At 40.3% G+C, this 18,074-nt stretch overlaps 1 protein-coding gene and 1 long non-coding RNA gene across 4 annotated transcripts; one reads left to right on the plus strand and one right to left on the minus strand.

Moving 5' to 3' along the window:
- Positions 1-3,753: 3,753 nt before the first annotated feature.
- On the minus strand, positions 3,754-6,265 carry LOC121630225. Of its 2 annotated transcripts, none has more exons than XR_006008493.1 (3): positions 6,247-6,265; positions 4,444-4,544; positions 3,754-4,202 (listed from the first exon to the last, which is right to left on the minus strand). It is a non-coding gene; the product is annotated as an uncharacterized LOC121630225 (long non-coding RNA). The 2 variants fall into 2 exon arrangements; XR_006008492.1 differs by lacking the exon at positions 6,247-6,265 and adding an exon at positions 5,651-6,092.
- LOC121630224 (multivesicular body subunit 12B-like) lies at positions 5,231-17,843 on the plus strand. 2 transcript variants are annotated; one of them, XM_041970374.1, is made up of 10 exons: positions 5,231-5,654; positions 7,901-8,022; positions 8,242-8,349; positions 8,975-9,071; positions 9,164-9,293; positions 11,920-12,057; positions 12,378-12,472; positions 13,783-13,835; positions 13,926-13,985; positions 14,273-17,843. In XM_041970374.1, the coding sequence occupies exons 2-10, from the start codon at positions 7,912-7,914 to the stop codon at positions 14,357-14,359; spliced, it is 879 nt and encodes a 292-aa protein (XP_041826308.1). In that variant the 5' UTR covers positions 5,231-5,654; positions 7,901-7,911; the 3' UTR covers positions 14,360-17,843. The 2 variants fall into 2 exon arrangements, with proteins under 2 accessions (XP_041826308.1, XP_041826307.1); XM_041970373.1 differs by having other exon boundaries at positions 5,232-5,658.
- The last annotated feature ends 231 nt before the right edge of the window (positions 17,844-18,074 follow it).

Here is an 18,074-nt window from a genome sequence, read left to right on the forward strand (position 1 = left end):
CATCTTGTCATATAAATATAATATAAATTTTCTTTAAAAACACCTGGATCATTTTGTTATCCAGTTTATCACGGAGGCAAACGTGATAATTACAATGTATGTATATATACTATATCAAATGTAGTTATTCCTTATACGTGGCAAAGTATTAACAAAATTTGCCAAGCTGCCACAACCATTACAAGTCACAGTTTTCAGGGGAAAGTATCACCAACTTGTTTCCTGTTTACAGAATATTTTTTTAAGATTTTTGTGTCAAGGATCTCGGATTTTTAAGCCCATTTATAGAAAAAAAAGAAAGAAAATAGGATCCTTAAAGATCCTGAGTTTATCAGCTACTTTAAAAGAGAATGGTCTTTATACACATGTGGACAAAATTGTTGGTACCCTTCGGTTAATGAAAGAAAAACTCACATTGGCCACAGAAATAACTTGAATCTGATAAAAGTAATAATCAATAAAAAATTCCATGAAATTTAACCAATGAAAGTCAGACGTTGCTTTTCAACCATGATTCAACAGAATTATTTAAGAAATAAACTCATGAAACAGGCCTGGACAAAATGATGGTACCCCTAGAAAAGACTGAAAATAATGTGACCAAAGGGACGTGTTAATACAAGGTGTGTCCACTAACTAGAATCACAGGTGTCTACAAGCTTGTAACCAGTCAGTGGGTCTATATATAGGCTACAGGTAGTCACTGTGCTGTTTGGTGACATGGTGTGTACCACACTCAACATGGACCAGAGGAAGCAAAGGAAAGAGTTGTCTCAGGAGATTAGAAAGAAAATTATAGACAAGCATGTTAAAGGTAAAGGCTATAAGACCATCTCCAAGCAGCTTGATGTTCCTGTGGCTACAGCTGCACATATTATTCAGAAATTTAAGATCCATGGGACTGTAGCCAACCTCCCTGGACGTGGCCGCAGGAGGAAAACTGATGACAAATCAAAGAGACTGATAATACGAACGGTAACAAAAGAGCCCAGAAAAACTTCTAAAGAGATTAAAGGTGAGCTTCAAGCTCAAGGAACATCAGTGTCAGATCACACCATCCGTCCTTGTTTGAGCCAAAGTGGACTTAATGGGAGACGACCAAGGAGGAACCATTGTTAAAAACAAACCATAAAAAAGCCAAATTACATGTTGACAAGACACAAAGCTTCTGGGAGAATGTCCTATGGACAGATGAGACAATAATGGAACTTTTTACCAAGACACATCAGCTCTATGTTTACAGATGGAGAAATGAAGCATATGAAGAAAAGAACACCGTCCCTACTGTGGAACATGGAGGAGACTCTGTTATGTTCTGGGCTGCTTTGCTGCATCTGGTACAGGGTGTCTTGAATCTGTGCAGGTACAATGAAATCTCAAGACTATCAAGGGATTCTAGAGAGAAATGTGCTGGCCAGTGTCAGAAAGTTTGGTCTCAGTCGCAGGTCATGGGTCTTTCAACAGGACAATGACCATAAACACAGCTAAAAACACCAAGAATGGCTAAGAGGAAAACATGGACTATTCTAAAGTGGCTTCTATGAGCCCTGAACTAAATCCTACTGAGCATCTTTGGAAGGAGCTGAAACATGGCGTCTGGAAAAGGCTCCCTTCAAACCTGAGACAACTGGAGCAGTTTGCTTATGAGAAGTGGACCAAAATACCTGCTGAGAGGTGCAGAAGTCTCATCGACATTTACAGGAATCGTTTGATTGCAGCGATGCCTCAAAAGGTTGTGCAACAAAATATTAAGTTAAGGGTACCATCATTTTTGTCCAGTCCTGTTTCATGAGTTTATTTTTTTTAAATAATTCTGTTGAAGCATGATTGAAAAGCAATGTCTGACTTTCATTGGTTAAATTTCATAGAATTTTTATTTATTATTACTTTTGTCAGATTCAAGTTATTTCTGATGCTGTAGTTTTAGGCCCAGAATCCATCTGTAACATGTTCAGAGAATATAAACCTATCAGAGCTCTTAGAGCCAAAGACTCTGGTCAACTAGTCCAGACCAGAGTCCAGACTAAACATGGAGACGCAGCATTTAGCTGTTATGCTACAAACAAGTGGAACAAACTGCCAGTGGAGATTAAACTTTCACCAAATGTAGACATTTTTAAACCCAGGATAAAACATTTCTGTCTATGCATGAAACCTGCACGGCAACTTTTAAGTTATCTTGGTTTTAATCATTTTAATTTAATTTATGATTTTATGGTGATTATTGCTATTTGTTGCTGCTTTTTATGCTTTCTTGCACCATCTGTAATACTTTTAATGTTTTACGGGCACTTTGAATTGTCCTGTACATGAAATGTGCTGTTCTTCCACTAATTCCATGATATTTTTGGCGTCAATAGATAAACTACAAGATCTAAGCAGTAATATCATTATAAACATTTTACTCACCAGTCACAAAATGATCAGAACAAATTGTCAAAGGTTCTGAGGGACTCAAAGGTGTATCATCAACGTTAAAATGCTTGATAGCTGGTAGCCAGTTATAGCGTCTTTCTGGGCTTTTGTCTCTCTTCGGCAGATCTAAGAAAATCTCTTTTTATCTGTAGAATAATTATGTTTATGGCAGCCAACCACAACACAATTGTTTGTCATATTTACTAGAATATCTTTGATAATTAAAGACAAATCAACGAGTCAATGCTGCAAATCCAATGTTGTTATGTTTTATCAGCCTTTCGTTTACAATAGAACCAGATGTGATGAAATTCAAGGAAGTTCCCGGATGTTTGCGCCTGCCTATTATCATTGTTTGACAAGTTTTTCTTCATGTTTTTACATTTGATGATCACTTTAGTTGTAATAATCAGTTCAATATTTTATAAAATCTAGACCTAAAAAAATAGAAAAAAAAAGGTCTCATTTTTTCCCCCCTTTTCCTTGACAGTGCCCCCTCATCAGAACTTTTCTAGATCCGCCCCTGCATAGCTGAAGCATAAACCCTGCCTACCACCAGCCAGCTACTGTGTTAGAGAAGGTCATACCAGCATGAACCATGAAGTGCTAGTTTCCTTCTTCTAAGCTGAACCATTAACAAACACAGTGAGAGCGAAAAGCCAATCAGCTGATCACCGACAGCCATCATGATTCATGGAACATTATGAGAGGAAGAGGAGGAGCCACACTGTGCTGCACAGACACAGACACAGAGGACCAGAGAGCCACTAGATCAACCACTTTTTTTTTTCTCTTCCCTTTAAGGTGGGAAAAGTGTGGGTGTTACAACATCATCATCCTCCACACAACTCCAGTTGCTCCATCAATGTTCTTTTTATTCTCAAATTCATCCATACAGCCAGTCAGTTTATCTTGTTGCATCTTGCCTCTAGATGCCTCCACGTCCCGCTGTCATAACGGAGAAATGATGGATGTATTGGGCTTGTCATGCCATGCACGCCTTAATTGCATTAAAAGTATTAACACAAGTAACGTTAACTTATTTTTTTATTTCATTCATTCCCCCAATAAGATTAAAACCCCAGCCAGAGGGAAACCAGTATGATGTAGGCAATGACAAATAATGCAGATTAAAGGGTGTTTTACACTTACAATGTATAAAATGGGGGTCCGGGAGCCTAATCTAAATTCTGCTTAGGGCCCTATAAAGGCTCAGGTCGGCCCTGAGAGGACGTTCACGACAGCCACCAGCAGCTCCAGGTCTGGACATCCTAGCACGTTCACCCTGAAAGCAGACCAAAAGATGCTGAAAGAAGTCTCCAGAAACCCTTAATGTCATTCAGTTCCATTCAACTTTATTTATACAACATTATTTTGAGAACAAAGTCATGTCAAGACTTTTTACAGACATAATCACTGACATTATTTCAGCCGTTAGGGGGTAGGCTGCCTACCTTCCTTCTCTGTCAGAATACACATTGTTGTTGATCATTTTAGTTTAATTAGTAAAACAAGGTTCATTTTAATGTTTACCAGCAATGACATCACTTTTTTTTTGCAGAAATAAATAAAAACAAGATTAGACATCGATGTGTGAACATTTCTTAATAAAGAATATTTAATAAGATATTGTAGGGGACTCTTAACTACATAATTCACCATGCAATAATATAGACTGGTGTTTCGTGCAAATTTGTTCACTGCCCGGCAACCCCAAGACAGTATCTGGGGTTTTCTGTGGTCTGTCTCCATGGGCGCCTCCATATTGTTTCCTAGAGTCTGTTTTCCTGATTGAATAAAATGACACGCAGTTGTGTAGTTGAAGTGAGAAATTGGCTTTTCGCTTTCTTTCTACAATTTCCACAATATCCAGATTTTTTAAGACTGTTAAACCACCTCAGCGTTCTAGCTGCTATTAGATGGTATAAATTATAAATAAATAATATGTGATGAATGAAGCTTTTCAGCTGAAATGTTTCATTTATCAAGATGTAAGATGTGTTGTTTAAGTGTTTCCTTTATGGTTACCTCTGAAGCACCTGTGCAGGGCTTCATCAGGTCACCCTGTAGGTGGCTGGAAGCCACATGGAGGTTTCTTTTTTCTGCATCATCTCATAAAGAACCAGAATCTGAAAAAAAATGAAAAAAAAACAACAACAAACAAACAGTCTTCTAACATTATTTCAGCTTACAGGTCTTGATAAAAATACGCAACTATGCAGCTTCTCCCTCATTTTTTTTTTATTTTTTATTTTTTTTATTTATTTTTAGCTTTGTGTAATAATCAGCGACTATTTAAATTTTATAATTCACTGTCAGTGGACATCTTGGTCTGATTTCTTTATGTTTTAATCATTTTTATTTTTTCCAGCCTAAGGTAACCCAGGTAGCAAAATTGGTCTGGCCCGGTTCTGGCCCACACAATGCACTTAAACCTGGCCCACATACCGCAAAGAACGACGGCCCTTTGCTGGCCCAGATCTGGTTTGCCAAAGGTGGCCCACACATGGGCCAGCCTGAGGCCAGCTGCAGACACAGTGGTGGCCCTGTGCTGGCCCAGAACAGTTTCCACACTGGCATCGGATGTCAGCCTAATGAATACCTTAATCAAACTGTGCAATATTCAGCCTAGATTAAAAATACTTCAACAATGTGATACAATTATACAAATAACATGTATATTGATTTGAATAACTTCTTCAAAATAACAATATATAAGAAATAACAATATAAAAATCAAATAATATGTGACAGGGGTGGAGAGCGATCAAGGTGAACAGAGGGAAGCAACATTAAGTGGGGATGGTGTTTCCTATCATCCCATCTCTTTTCCACATTTCTTCCGAGTTTATCCTGGTTATCCACCAGTCTGACCACTTCAAACCGGAAAGCCACATCAATAGAAATGATCACGTTGTAACGGGACGTTGTTTGCGAACCGCCAATAAAGAGCAGAAGAAGACTGTAACGGGGAGGGGAGAGGAGGGGCGAGGAGGAAGAAGGTTCCTGCGGTTCTTCTCCAGTCACCATCCTACTGATCCAAACAGCTCCACCTGATGCCACCCTCCTGGAACCGCTAGCTGCTCATTTTACCACACAAAAAAAAGTTTTGGATCGATTAGTTGATTATGGAAATTACATTTAAAAAAACGTGCTCATCAAAAGGATTTGAATCGGCTTGAGAAAGCAGAACACAGAAGGAAACATACGGAGCCCGGTTCGATTCAACTCTTACGTTGGTGAGTAAGTAGCATCACAGCTAGCATGTTAGCATTATCGGCTAAGTGCATACTCGGTGTCTTCGGGTGGATGTGAATCTTTTGTTTTAATGGTGGGTTAAGATAATGACACAGAAGCGGTCGGTGAACGTCCACGTTGAGATTTGCGTTAATATGTGCCAACGTTGTCCGTTGGTTGTTGCTGATATGTGGCTTTTCTCCGCCTTCGTGCTAACTGACGTGCTAGTTAGCCGTATCTCATTGCTAAAGTTATTTCAGCTAACGCTAGCAGTCGGCTACAGTTAACCAAACAACGGAAGCTGGTTATTGTTAATAGTGCTAGTTATCACTGTTGTTCAGAATTCTTAACTAAATCACAGATCTAGTCCGGTTTGTTAGAGAATAGGTGGGTTCAGTTGGTGCAGTAAGAATTTAAAACGTTTAGCGGAGGCGTGAATCCTCATCTAGTATTATACAGTCTACCAGCAACTCATTAATGTATTTAGTTTGTAATGCAGTTGCCTTGTGAGTAATATTAGCCTAAACAATTGAATAAATCAATTTCTAATACGCTAATTCATAATACCTTATGCTTGTAATAAACAAAATTAACCAGAGTTGGTGCTCATCTGTGTTATTCCTGCCAGACCTTGTGTTTGATGGGACCACAGCTGACTGCAGGGATGGGGGTCAGGACTGGACTCTCAGGAGGTCCGACATGATGGCAGTAGCTAGTCACAGTTGCCCATATATATATATATATATATATATATATATATATATATATATATATATATATATATACTTAGCAAAAACAGTCAGTAAATGAGTATTGGGTGGATAATATTGTTACTGCTCAACAAGAAATCTTATACTATTGGAAAGTCTGTTTATTTCCCTTTTAAGATGAGACACTACAGGTGAATAGGGCAAAATGTATAACCAACAAGTAACCCCAATGAAACTTTCCTGGTTCATTACTTAGATTAAGACTTTTAGTTTTTGAATGGCAAGTTTTGTGAAATTTTATGTTTAAATATGCAAATGAGGTATTATTATATTATCATTATATAGCCAAAATCCTCTAATTTTCATGTTTTTGTTGGAAATCATGACACTAGATTAAACCAGGTTAAAAGTCTCTGTTTCACTTTCTTGACGTATCTGAGTTGTTACAGATGGGAGTGTTGCTGTCTTTATCACTTCATAGATTAGAAAATACTGTCAACTAACAGAAAACCGAAGCTTTAACTATGTTTTTGGGATGAAATGTTCTATAAATCAGGTCGTGAATGAGAAATAAAGAAGTTGAGTATGTGGGTGATCAGGTTTGTTGTTTGGATCATGGCCCTGCTACAGCAGCTGGGTCGTAGGTGAAAGTGTGAGGAAGATGTTGTGCTGACTGGGTAACATCTTCTGGTGGAGGCAGTGTGATGATGTGGGAGAGCATCTTCCTCACTGGAGAAACAAGTCCTGTCATCATTGGAGGAAATCTCAAACACTGATGCAGCTGGAGTTGTGTGTCATGTTTTTAAGCATCTGAATCATGATGGTTATAAAGACCAGTGTTTCCCCTCCCATTATACTGGAGGGTGCCCCCACAATGAGACCCACGCCCCCACTAGAGGGTCAGGTTAGTGTCGTATAATTTGATTTTCTAAAAAGCGCCAAGTCACAACAAGTAGTTTCAGGTTTCTTTTCCTCTAGAACAGGTCTATACTTTGTCTTTTGATTAAAAACTAGAAAGTCTGATATATTTGATGCTTTACATGACGGCATCACGAGGAGCAGCCGGAGTATTTCTCCGCAGCCGAACAAGCTGAGGCTCCGTCTGAGTCGCATTACAGCTTAAAATACATCCAGTATTCATTGTAGGTTTCATTAACATCAACACGTTATCTGAGATCTGAACTTTAAGAAGATTTAGAGCGACTCCGCTGAATGAAACTCTTTCATCAGCACATTTTAAAAGCTGAACTGTTTTCTGTGCCGAGTGTGTTTTAGATGACTGTCCGTCATTTATGGAAAATTGGTCTGCGATGAAGTTTGGAAATACAATGTGACCTGATCAAATGATGTTTAAATAAGGCCATTTTGTCATTATCACGTGGCATATTCCCAGTGTTATGATGTAACGGGTAGGTTACCTGTTACAGCTGCAGACCTGAATTTGGCTCCGGGTCCCGCAGCCGTGTGTTTTCTCCAACCACCTTCCTGTTTGGGTCAGTTTCCCTGAAAATGAGGTGTTGTGTTGCTTTTTGTTGCAGACTTTTACAAGATGCCCGAGGTGCGAGACCTTTCTGAAGCCTTGCCAGAGATGGCCATGGACCCGATCACTGGAGTCGGAGTAGTGGCGTCCAGGAACAGGGCCCCCACTGGATATGATGTGGTGAGCAGCCGTCTGACACTTTAAACTGATGAATTAACACATTTAAAAAGAATTATGTCCAGTGTCATTCTTGAAGCTTTCAGGCTATTTACAGAAGTGTTCTCATTAGTAAAATGTGTCTGATAATCTACGTCCTCTATGTGAACCATGGTCACTGAAGCTGCCAACCTCTCACTGCTGGATCTCAGTTCAGTGCTGTCTTGAATTGTCCACCTCCAGATATCTACAACAACAGATGGCCTGGATGCTGACCTCTGGAAAGATGGCCTCTTCAAATCCAAGGTGACCCGTTACCTCTGCTTCACCAGAGTTTTCTCCAAAGAAAACGTGAGTCAGCCAGCACAATGACGACGACCTGTTTTTAACCAGTCAAACCAGCTTTAAGGCCCATTTATGCTCCCTTACTTACGTAAAGAGCGATGTCTGTTTTAAACATTACATTGCTGCCCTCACACTTCCATGTGTCTTTTACGTTGCCATGGTTATGAAGTCAAGTCATCCTCATTGGCAATGCAGAGTTCAGAGCTCACACCCACGTTCTGACGTCAGTTTCAGACAATGCATCGTTATAAAGTTGTTTACACACAGCGTTTCTTCAAAAGCTCGCGCCATCGCTACAGTTGTCATCGTCATCTTCCTGTTCCTCTTCTTCTTCTATGTTTTTTTTCCTTTTGCTAAACTCATGTTATTTATAATGCTGAACAATGCCCCCTGTGGTTTCTGGTGGTTTTGCTGCATTTGCTGCATCCAGCAACAGATCTGCAAGGTCTCAAATGGACCAAATTACACGAGTAAATGACGGAGGAGACAGATGAAAGTGTCCGCCCGTCTTCGTGTCTGTCTTCTGCCTCCAGTGTAAATGGGCCTTTACGCTGAACTCTTTTTCCAGTATTTCTTTCCAATGGCTGTCCTGTCATCGTTGGTCCCACCTTTCCTCCGTCTTTCTCTCTAGAGCCATTTAGGAAATGTGCTGGTGGACATGAAGCTGATTGACATAAAGGACACTTTGCCAGTGGGTTTCATCCCGATCCAGGAGACTGTGGACACTCGTAAGTCAGCAGCTCAAATCTGAAGCCAGTGAAAGCGTCACGAGTAGTTTACATTTCAGAGATGGTGGAGCTCAGTAACTGTTTGTTTACAGAGGAGCCGGCCTTCAGGAAGAGGCGACTCTGCATTAAGTTTATTCCAAGGGACTCCACGGAGGCAGCCATCTGTGACATCCGTATCCTGGGACGCTCCAAGCAGGCTCCTCCTCAGTACACCTTCATAGGGTGAGCAGCTCCGACTACACGTCAGCTTGTAAGCATAATAACGACCCAGCTTGTATTAATGCTATTGTTGTAGGAATACTGTTGCTACGGTTTGGTTTCCAGCAGATGAAGTCAGCTTCACTTCGAGCTGATTTGGACTTTTGCATCCTAACTAGTGTTGTCAAACAATCGATCCTCAGACACACAGATAATAATTAGCATGGGTATTGATACTTAAATGCTACTTTGGCATTTGCTGGTTTGCTGAAAGGTTCATCAGGTGTGTGTGTGTGTGTGTTACAGCTGCGCCGCGGCCATGTTGGTCAACGGTTTGTTCCCACCGGGCGCGTGTCAGAAGTGCCTTGTTGCGGCTCTCTGATGAACATACGCGTCGAGTATATTTTTGACGGAGCACACATCCAAAACGCGTCAAACTCAGCAGATCAGATAGGGCCAGACAGGAAGTCAGACACGGTAGCAGTGTAAAAGCTTCCAGTAATTATCAAAATAAAAGCCCCCGTGCAGATTTGCTCATTGAACCAAGTAACCATTACGTCATTAATTGGTGAGGGGGTCTAAGTTTTTTTTTTTTTTTTTTCCATCGTGGACGATGAGACCTTTACCCTGGAAGTGGAAAATGATCTCACGGATCCAGCTAGGTACTCCAAACTTGACCAGGGCAGGGGGTCCCGAGGACCTGGATTGGAGTGGATGCAAAGAAGTAGATGGCCATTCATCTGTAAAATATGTCTCACCTGAACAAACTGGAGCCATTTCAAGCAACATTTTTTGTTTTATTGACAATTACAGGGCCCATGATCAGCTATTGATATGTTAAAACGATTATTCTGAGACCAAATTCCTCTTTAAAGAATAAGAGGTGGGTGTAAGGTCCTACTCTGCCAGTAATGTGCACAGTTTAACTCTTGATTGATATCAGACCACTTTAATGTAGATTCTGCATTTTATTAACAAGAAATGTACTCTAATAAATAAAATAAGTCATGAACATCAGAGGAAACTAAACTTTGTAAATGAACACACAAATCATGTCCTTCCTGGACTTTACATACTTAAAATAAACAAGCATGAGACAAACGCATGAAACCTAAACAGTGAAGCAGCAACATGCCTGGATATCGTTTCTGATTACAGCGCGTCTTCATCTGCAGTGTTAATCCGTTAAAGCACTTGTAAAATCACGCGTTCTTTATTAACTTAGACATATCGTCACTTGACTTGTAGTTCAGTGTATTAAATTGCATTTGTTTTGTATTTTCTATAACGTAATTTGATATTGTTTTGAACAAAAACAATGGAAATGTTGCAGTTTTTTTTGTATATATTGCCCTTTACTAAATTAAATGATTGCTAAATGAATAATTTAAATTAATTAGCCTGACTGAGTTTCACATGTCTTTATAATATTATTGCCTTTACTTTCTAAAATTCACATTTAAACTGCAGGTCATCTTGTGCCCTGCCAAGCACAAAGCCAAAAAGTTGTTTGCCTGTAGTGTGTATGCATCAGATCCACTGCACCTCCGCTCCCCGGAAAAAAGTTCAGTTTTTTTTACTTTCAGCCCTGCTGCAGTGATGAGCAACAAAAAAAAAGAAAAACATGTCAGACATGACATTTAAGACATGTTTTTTTAGCTATGACTTTTGGATAAACTAAATCCTCAGTGACACCATTATTTTAAGGTTCAAGGTTAGCTTTATTGTCCAAAGTGGGGCAATTAGATTTGCAGCCAATCAGATGAACACAACAGTTAAGAATAACAAAATAAATCAATAAAACAGGCACCAAACCTTATTTAAAGGCCCAACGGCCACACAGACAAGAGGTTTTAAATTTGTTTGTCCTTTTAATGGCATCATAGAGCTACTTCCTAAGGGAAGCAACATAAAGTAGCCATGAAGGGGATGGCTCCTGTCTACCAGAACAAGACGTCTGACATTTACTACATTTTCATCATAAAAACATCACCCTCACTACTATGTTGCTAAGAGACCTCTATTTAGACCTGGACATGATGATGAAGCCACTTCCTGTCAGACTTTCCACCAATCAGAGAGCTTAGATTGACGGTAACGTCCAATCAGGAGCAGCCAAAGATCAACCAGTGAGCAGAAAGTTCTATGTGTGTGTGAAAAGAAGAAAAATAATGCTCCTCTATGGCTGGAATAAAGCCAAGAAGACGTTTCTGATGCACGGTGGCGCCACAAAGCAGCTGAGCTGGAGTTGGTTTAGTGAGGATAGCAGGTAAATAGTAGCAGGAATAACTGGAAATGAGGAAAAAGTGGAAACATGGAAATAGTTTCTGTTGTGTGTTTGTTTCAATAACAATATTTTTTCTCCTGGAAGCCAAGACTTGAGAGAACGATGAGATGAGAAAAGGCTTGGTCACTGTTGATCTGTGTGTTATTTCTACAAAGTTCTGTTAGTAATAAATTCTGCTTTCTTCTTCTGGTCGACCTTTATGCTGCTATATCTATTCATACATTCATTTTACATCATTTAGCCTCAGAATCTGACAGCTGAGAAACATCATGTCTGGTGCTGACTGGGGTTAAAAGCTCCAGCAGGTCTCCTCCGTGATAAAATGGACTTTGAAGCCTTTTCTTATTGTTGATGCTTCAACAGGGAGCTGAACAACATGGGAATCTGGTATCGGATGGGGAACGTCCTTCGTGCTCAGGACTCCACGCAAACGCCGACCACCAACAACATCCAAAATATGAACTCCTCCACCGCCCCAGTCCCAGCTGCGCCAATGCCCAAGTAGGTCCAGTCTGGTTGTGTTTGTCTGATGTGTCCTCAGCTTAGACCTGAATCAGGATATGAGGGCTATACTTGAGCTGGGTTTTAGGATCAGTTTTTACTTTTCAGGTGGAAATATTTATATCATTACTTTATGTCCACTCAGTACTTCCCTCGTTTTGGAAGTAAACGGGTTCAAAGTAGAGGAAACGGTGGTAACCATGGAAACCATCACCACGTCCGTCTTCCTGTCCCGTATCACACATCTGTGAACTCGTCTGATTATCTTCAGTCTGTTTTTCTCCACTGAACTGATGCTGTATGTGTGTGTTTGTTTGAAGGCACATTTCTATGACCCTACCCGCCAGCTTCAGAGGGAAGAACACCACCAGACCAGACTATGAGCACCAGAACTCCAACCTGTACGCCATCTCAGGTCAGCCGTTATTTATTTGGTCTCTGGTGATCTTTGTGGCCAAAAATGTCTGCCCACAAAAAATAGAAGTCAATGGGACATTTTTGGCCACGAAGGTCCCTAGTGGGAAAATCTGAAAATACATAAAAAATATAAAAGGCATCAAATCAGATTTGTTGTTAATCTTTGACATATCCAAGACTCTTATCACCTCCAAAGACCCCCCTGATTTTTATTTTAAAGAAAATAACTTTTTTTTTTTTTTTTTTTTTTGGCAATAGGAACTGAAAAAATAGGAATTTGAATTGGATTCATTCAAATTATAAAAGCGGCATTTAAAGGGTTAAAATCCTAAAAATGATTGAATGTTATGTAGTTTTGAGCAGGTCTGAAGTGTTATGAGGGAAAAAAAAGATGTTTTTTTTAAAGCTGTTTTTTGTTCGTCTCCACAAATGACGTTTAATACATCAACAGTTTCAAAAAACATGAGAGAAAATTAGACTGGATTTTTTAAAAAATGACAGAAAAATAGGAGTTATTGCACCACTAGCTGTATCAGCCAAAATCACCACCAAAACAAAAAAAAGGGAAATGTGTAAAAAAAAAAAAACATTAACATATTGGGCCCAAAAATGCACATAAATCATCAAATGCAGATTTAATAAGTGTATTGTTTGTTCCATTAAAAGCCACACGCACAGTCATTTTACACAGAAACAAAGGATGAAAACACCGGCCCAGTGACTGTACATAGAAGATGGACAAAGCCTCCATGACGTCACCCGTAGGTTTCTGAAGAGCAAAAGTGAAGCTCGTTGGGCCATTCCTGCCCAGTCTTTTGTGCTGCACTCTCCCTTCCTGCCGCGGATATTAGATACATGTTAATCAAAAGGACACGCCCCTAATTATGCCGAATTTAAGATTAAATAACATCCAAACAGATGAGTTAGAAAAAAAAATCACCCCCTCACAGTTTTTGCTATGAGTTACCGGCTGTTTATGGGGCAGGTTTCAGACTGAAGTCGAATGAATGAATGAATGAATTTATTGTCATTGCACAACAATTACATCAACAATCACTGGCAGTGAAATTCTTAGATCCTGAGCTGGTGGTACAGACAAAACAGTTTGGGTGGTCTTAGGACGTAGCCTGTGGTTAATCTGCCGAGTTTTGGATGGTTTATGTTCTGAAAAACCTTAGAGAGATGAAAGTATTATAAAGCTCATAAAGTCCAGTAAGTTTACATTTAATATGAAGTTCTGTTTTGTTGTTAACTGCTTTGGTTGCTCTGTAACTGATGCATTGGTGGGACGTCTCTACTTTTTTCCAGCCATGGACGGAGTGCCTTTTATGATCTCTGAGAAGTTTGCCTGCGCCTCTGATGTAAGTTGTTGGCGCTTTCATGGGCTAACGAGTGCTAATGTGTCCTAACAGACATGTCCCTAACATGTCTTAAACTTATTTATCATGCAGCTGCAGCAGGTGGATCTGATGGGAATTACCATCAAGTCGCTGGCTGAGATTGAAAAGGAGGTAAGAGAAAATGAGGGTAATAATTCAGGAGAATGTCAGCTCTGTACAGTGATCATCATCTTCAGTGGATGGAGGTTTAGAGGGATTATAAGTAATTATCCAGCAGCACTGACTTACTACATGGTGAAGACTGCTGCTTTTTTCTGGAAAAATCAGCTGGAGAATGAACTGTATCCTGCAGTGACTCTTTCTGTCCAGCAGGGGGAGTTTGGTCTCTGTTGATTTTCAGGTTGAGTGGTTGAAGGATAGTTTTCCAGCTAACTGATGTTTTTCTCTCCTGATGTCAGTATGATTACAGCTTTCGTACGGAGCACAGTGCAGCAGCTCGCCTCCCTCCCAGTCCGACTCGGACATCCCTGAGCTCCGAGGCCTGAGCATCCCACCCCCCTCTGTACCAACACCATCAGAGGAAACTCCAACACAACTGCTGAAACCTGCCCAGAACTAACAGCGACTCCATATCGACCGCACCGGCAGGAAGAGTCCAACCACATGTGGAGAGGTTGTGGTTTCTGTTATTTGTGCTGTTGAAATGAAAAGTAGATTAAAACCAGTCGAACTACAGACGATGCTGTAAAACCAGATGGAAACACTCACTGTTGGACAAAAGACTGACTTCATTTGTTTGTTTTTACAAGGAAGTATAACGGAATCTCACTAATATCCCTTTCTTCTGTTAAAAGCATCATTAAATAATAATAAGTGCCCCCATCTGATGGACTTGTTACCCAGAAGGTGATCGGATGCAGGGAGGGGGGGCGTGTTAGACGTCATATCGGCTTCATGTGTGGCGTACCTGCTGCTCTGTACAGAGTTCAAGCATGTGGAGGTCAGTTCATGTGTTAGAAATGCAAAAAGAGACGGTGGGGCTCTGGGTTTAGTGGCTTTTACTGGTCTTACTGGGAATGAATCCACCGTTCTGTTGATGTTACTGTAATATACTGGTGTGACTGTAAGTGCACTTTGTGTTTGGGAATTTCAGTGTGCTTCCTGTTTGCCTCACATGTTCTGTGAACCACTTCGCTTTAAATAACATGAAACCACTGTTCCTGTCCAGAGGTCCGGACCGGGACTGGGTCAGGACCTCTGTTCTGATACTGGTCAGCCACAGATGCTTTAGACTGGGCCGAGTATTACATCTCCCAACACATCTGATCAGAATGAGGCCGGTGGTTAACTGGAAAGAGACGAGAGCACGTGTGTTTTTGTTGCAGATGTTCTCAGAAGTGCTGTTTTATCTGAGTTCAGGTGGAAAAATCGTGCCTACCGTGTCTGTTCTCCTTTCCCTCGGCTTCAATTTTCCACGTGGATTTTTAACGTCACCAGCAGCTGCCTGAGATAAGCTGACATGTTGGATTATAAGCTTCATTTCAGTCTGCGGTCATTTCATTTATGTTTTACCTGTGTCTGTTTTTTTTTACCATCTTCATAAGACTTATATCTGTGTGAGTTTTTTATTGCCCACGTGTGTCCACGGCTGCAGTAGTTTGGCCTGTTTTCTGTTTTTTATTCTGCTTCAAAAGCAGCTTGATGGAAACTGACATTGTCCATGTTTACCTGTTTGCATCACTACAGTCAGATTCACACCCTGATCCAACAGAAACTCATCAAAACTCAGCACTTCCTGCAGATGTTCCTCTGTAGAAGGTTTTTTTTTTTTTATGTGTACGGACGGAGCTGAAACAGTGACGATTAATACAGCTGCTGCTTAAACGGTTACATCATCTGCTAACACTACGGCTGTTGCTGGGTCAGACAAGGATGTCTGAATAATTAAGTTGCTAACTACGTTTAGTTTAATACACTATTTTGGTTTAGCAGAGCTCACGTTTGTTACCTGCAATATATCCAGTAGGGGCAGTGTAGGGACCAGTTTGACCAGTTGTAAGATCACAGGGTCGACGGTGTAAAAATGACAAAAAGTTTCAGATAAAACAAACCATGTTTGGTTTAGGGTCCTTATATTCAATCAATAATAACAGCTGCTGTCGTGTTTTTTTTTTTTTTTTTAGTGATAGTGATCTTTTAATCATGAAATGTGATAAATAATGCTGTTATCATGGATCATTGTGGATTTACCAGATATAGTCTCTGAATAAACACTACATTTATTGTCAACCTTCTGAATGGGATAGAAATGCCTGGAAGACTTCCATGGATCACCTAAAGGGTAGCTATCCATCACAGTTTACCCCACAGAGCCACACACCACCGTTCCCGAGACACCGGTGGGATCTGCTAAGGGTTAAAGGGTTAATCTACTTATTATTTTGATTCCGTCCTGAATTCTGTGCATACATCAAATAGTTTTGAAAAACGAAAAATCCCTGAAATTGTGCAGCTCACCCAGGAGATGATTTCAGACTTTTGCTAGTGATTCATTGCTCCTCAAATCCCAAAATGTGACATTTTTCCTATAGAAATGGGTGATAAACTGAGCCAATTCAGAGCCCCATAACTCGTTTAAACGGGTCAGAGAAGATAGGCTTTTAGTGTCTCAAATGACTTTTTCAAAGAGTCCACACTCTGGGGTGAAATGATGTACTTCAAAATATTTCAGAGAATTTCTCAAACTAACTTCTTTGAAGCCTACATCTTCTACTGTACATTTACAAATGATATTAAAATGTAGGCACGTTTTACTTCCTTCACCCCATGTGACCATGTGGGTTTTCTGTCAAACCGATTCAGAACTGCTGGCTGCATCGGCTTCCATTCATTTTGAACTCTGATTCTCAACTCAATTTAGGAGGTGAAGGGGTCGTTTAACCTGCTATAAAAACTACACGAAGACAGCAAAGACATAAAAATGACATCAGTGCCATCAGCAGACCTTCTGCTGCACATGGTTCAAGAACTGTTTCAGTATGAAAGGGACTGTTTGGAGGGCTGCACCGAACCGGGAATCAACTGAAATCTGAGCATTTCTGACAGTTTTTGTGTCTGTGGGGAGAGAGAAGACACCGTCGTCATAGCAGTGTTAACCATCGGACTCAGAGGACCCCGTCGTCATAGCAGCGTTAACCATCAGACTCAAAGAATGCCACCGTCATAGCAGCGTTAACCACCATACTCAAAGAATGCCATCGTCATAGCAGCGTTAACCATCAGACTCAAAGAATGCCATCGTCATAGCAGCGCTAACCATCGGGTTCTGTTCTGTTTATTATTGGAATCTCACACACACTTCCCAAAACACAGCAACAGCATGCATGACTGAGCCAGCCACTAGCCAGCAGCTGCATTGGCCCCATCAACATACTTTCAGCTGTAATTTTTCTTTTTGAGCAGCAGTATGAGCCGTCACTGTTTTAGCTCCACAGATATTTAGTCTGAAACTAAACATCCGAAAAGGAAAAACTGCAAACGTGAGTTCGGGATGAGGATTTTTTGTTTGGTTAAGGTTGGAAAAGATGTCTTTCGTTTGTTTTTCCACGTTTCCTGAGACTGTTACAAAGAAATGTTCTGCAGTTTTGTCCTTTTGTTAACATGAATTAACTCCTTTTTGCTTTATCTAATTTATTACTTATTTCATTGTTGTGACCATGTTGTCTGAAAGGTTCCGTTTGTTATAAAAACTGAAATGCACTGCTGACATGACTGGCTAGAGCCAGTCTTTGTCTGCTCTCTGTTAAGCTGCCCATGTATCACCACTTCCAGCCAGTCTAGCTGAAACATTAATATCTGACTAATAACAAATAATCCTGTTTAATGTGTCTGTTAGTTTGCATGATGAGGTGTCGCAGGTTTCACGACTTCGTAGGAGTAAACACAGATTAAATTCACTAAATATGAACAAAATGGCATCAGCTGAATTTGTATTATGAAGATGTTTTATTAAACTGTGATGAAACCATGTGAAGTTTTCTGTTTAATGCTCTGCCTTTGCACTGGATTTCCATCCCACCCTTCCTCCCTCCAACCATCATCTTATCCACTTAATCATTGGCATCCAAACACAGTTCAAACCCCAGCAGTTATATGGGAATGTAAGAAAACCATGAGAACAGCTTTGTCCACGCTGCTTCTCACATGAAAGCAGACTCTGCTGGTTACAGAGACGTCTGTCTCATCACTGTGAGACGGAAA

This window comes from Melanotaenia boesemani, chromosome 19 (assembly GCF_017639745.1).
Source record: "Melanotaenia boesemani isolate fMelBoe1 chromosome 19, fMelBoe1.pri, whole genome shotgun sequence".
Taxonomy (NCBI): Eukaryota; Metazoa; Chordata; class Actinopteri; order Atheriniformes; family Melanotaeniidae; genus Melanotaenia; species Melanotaenia boesemani.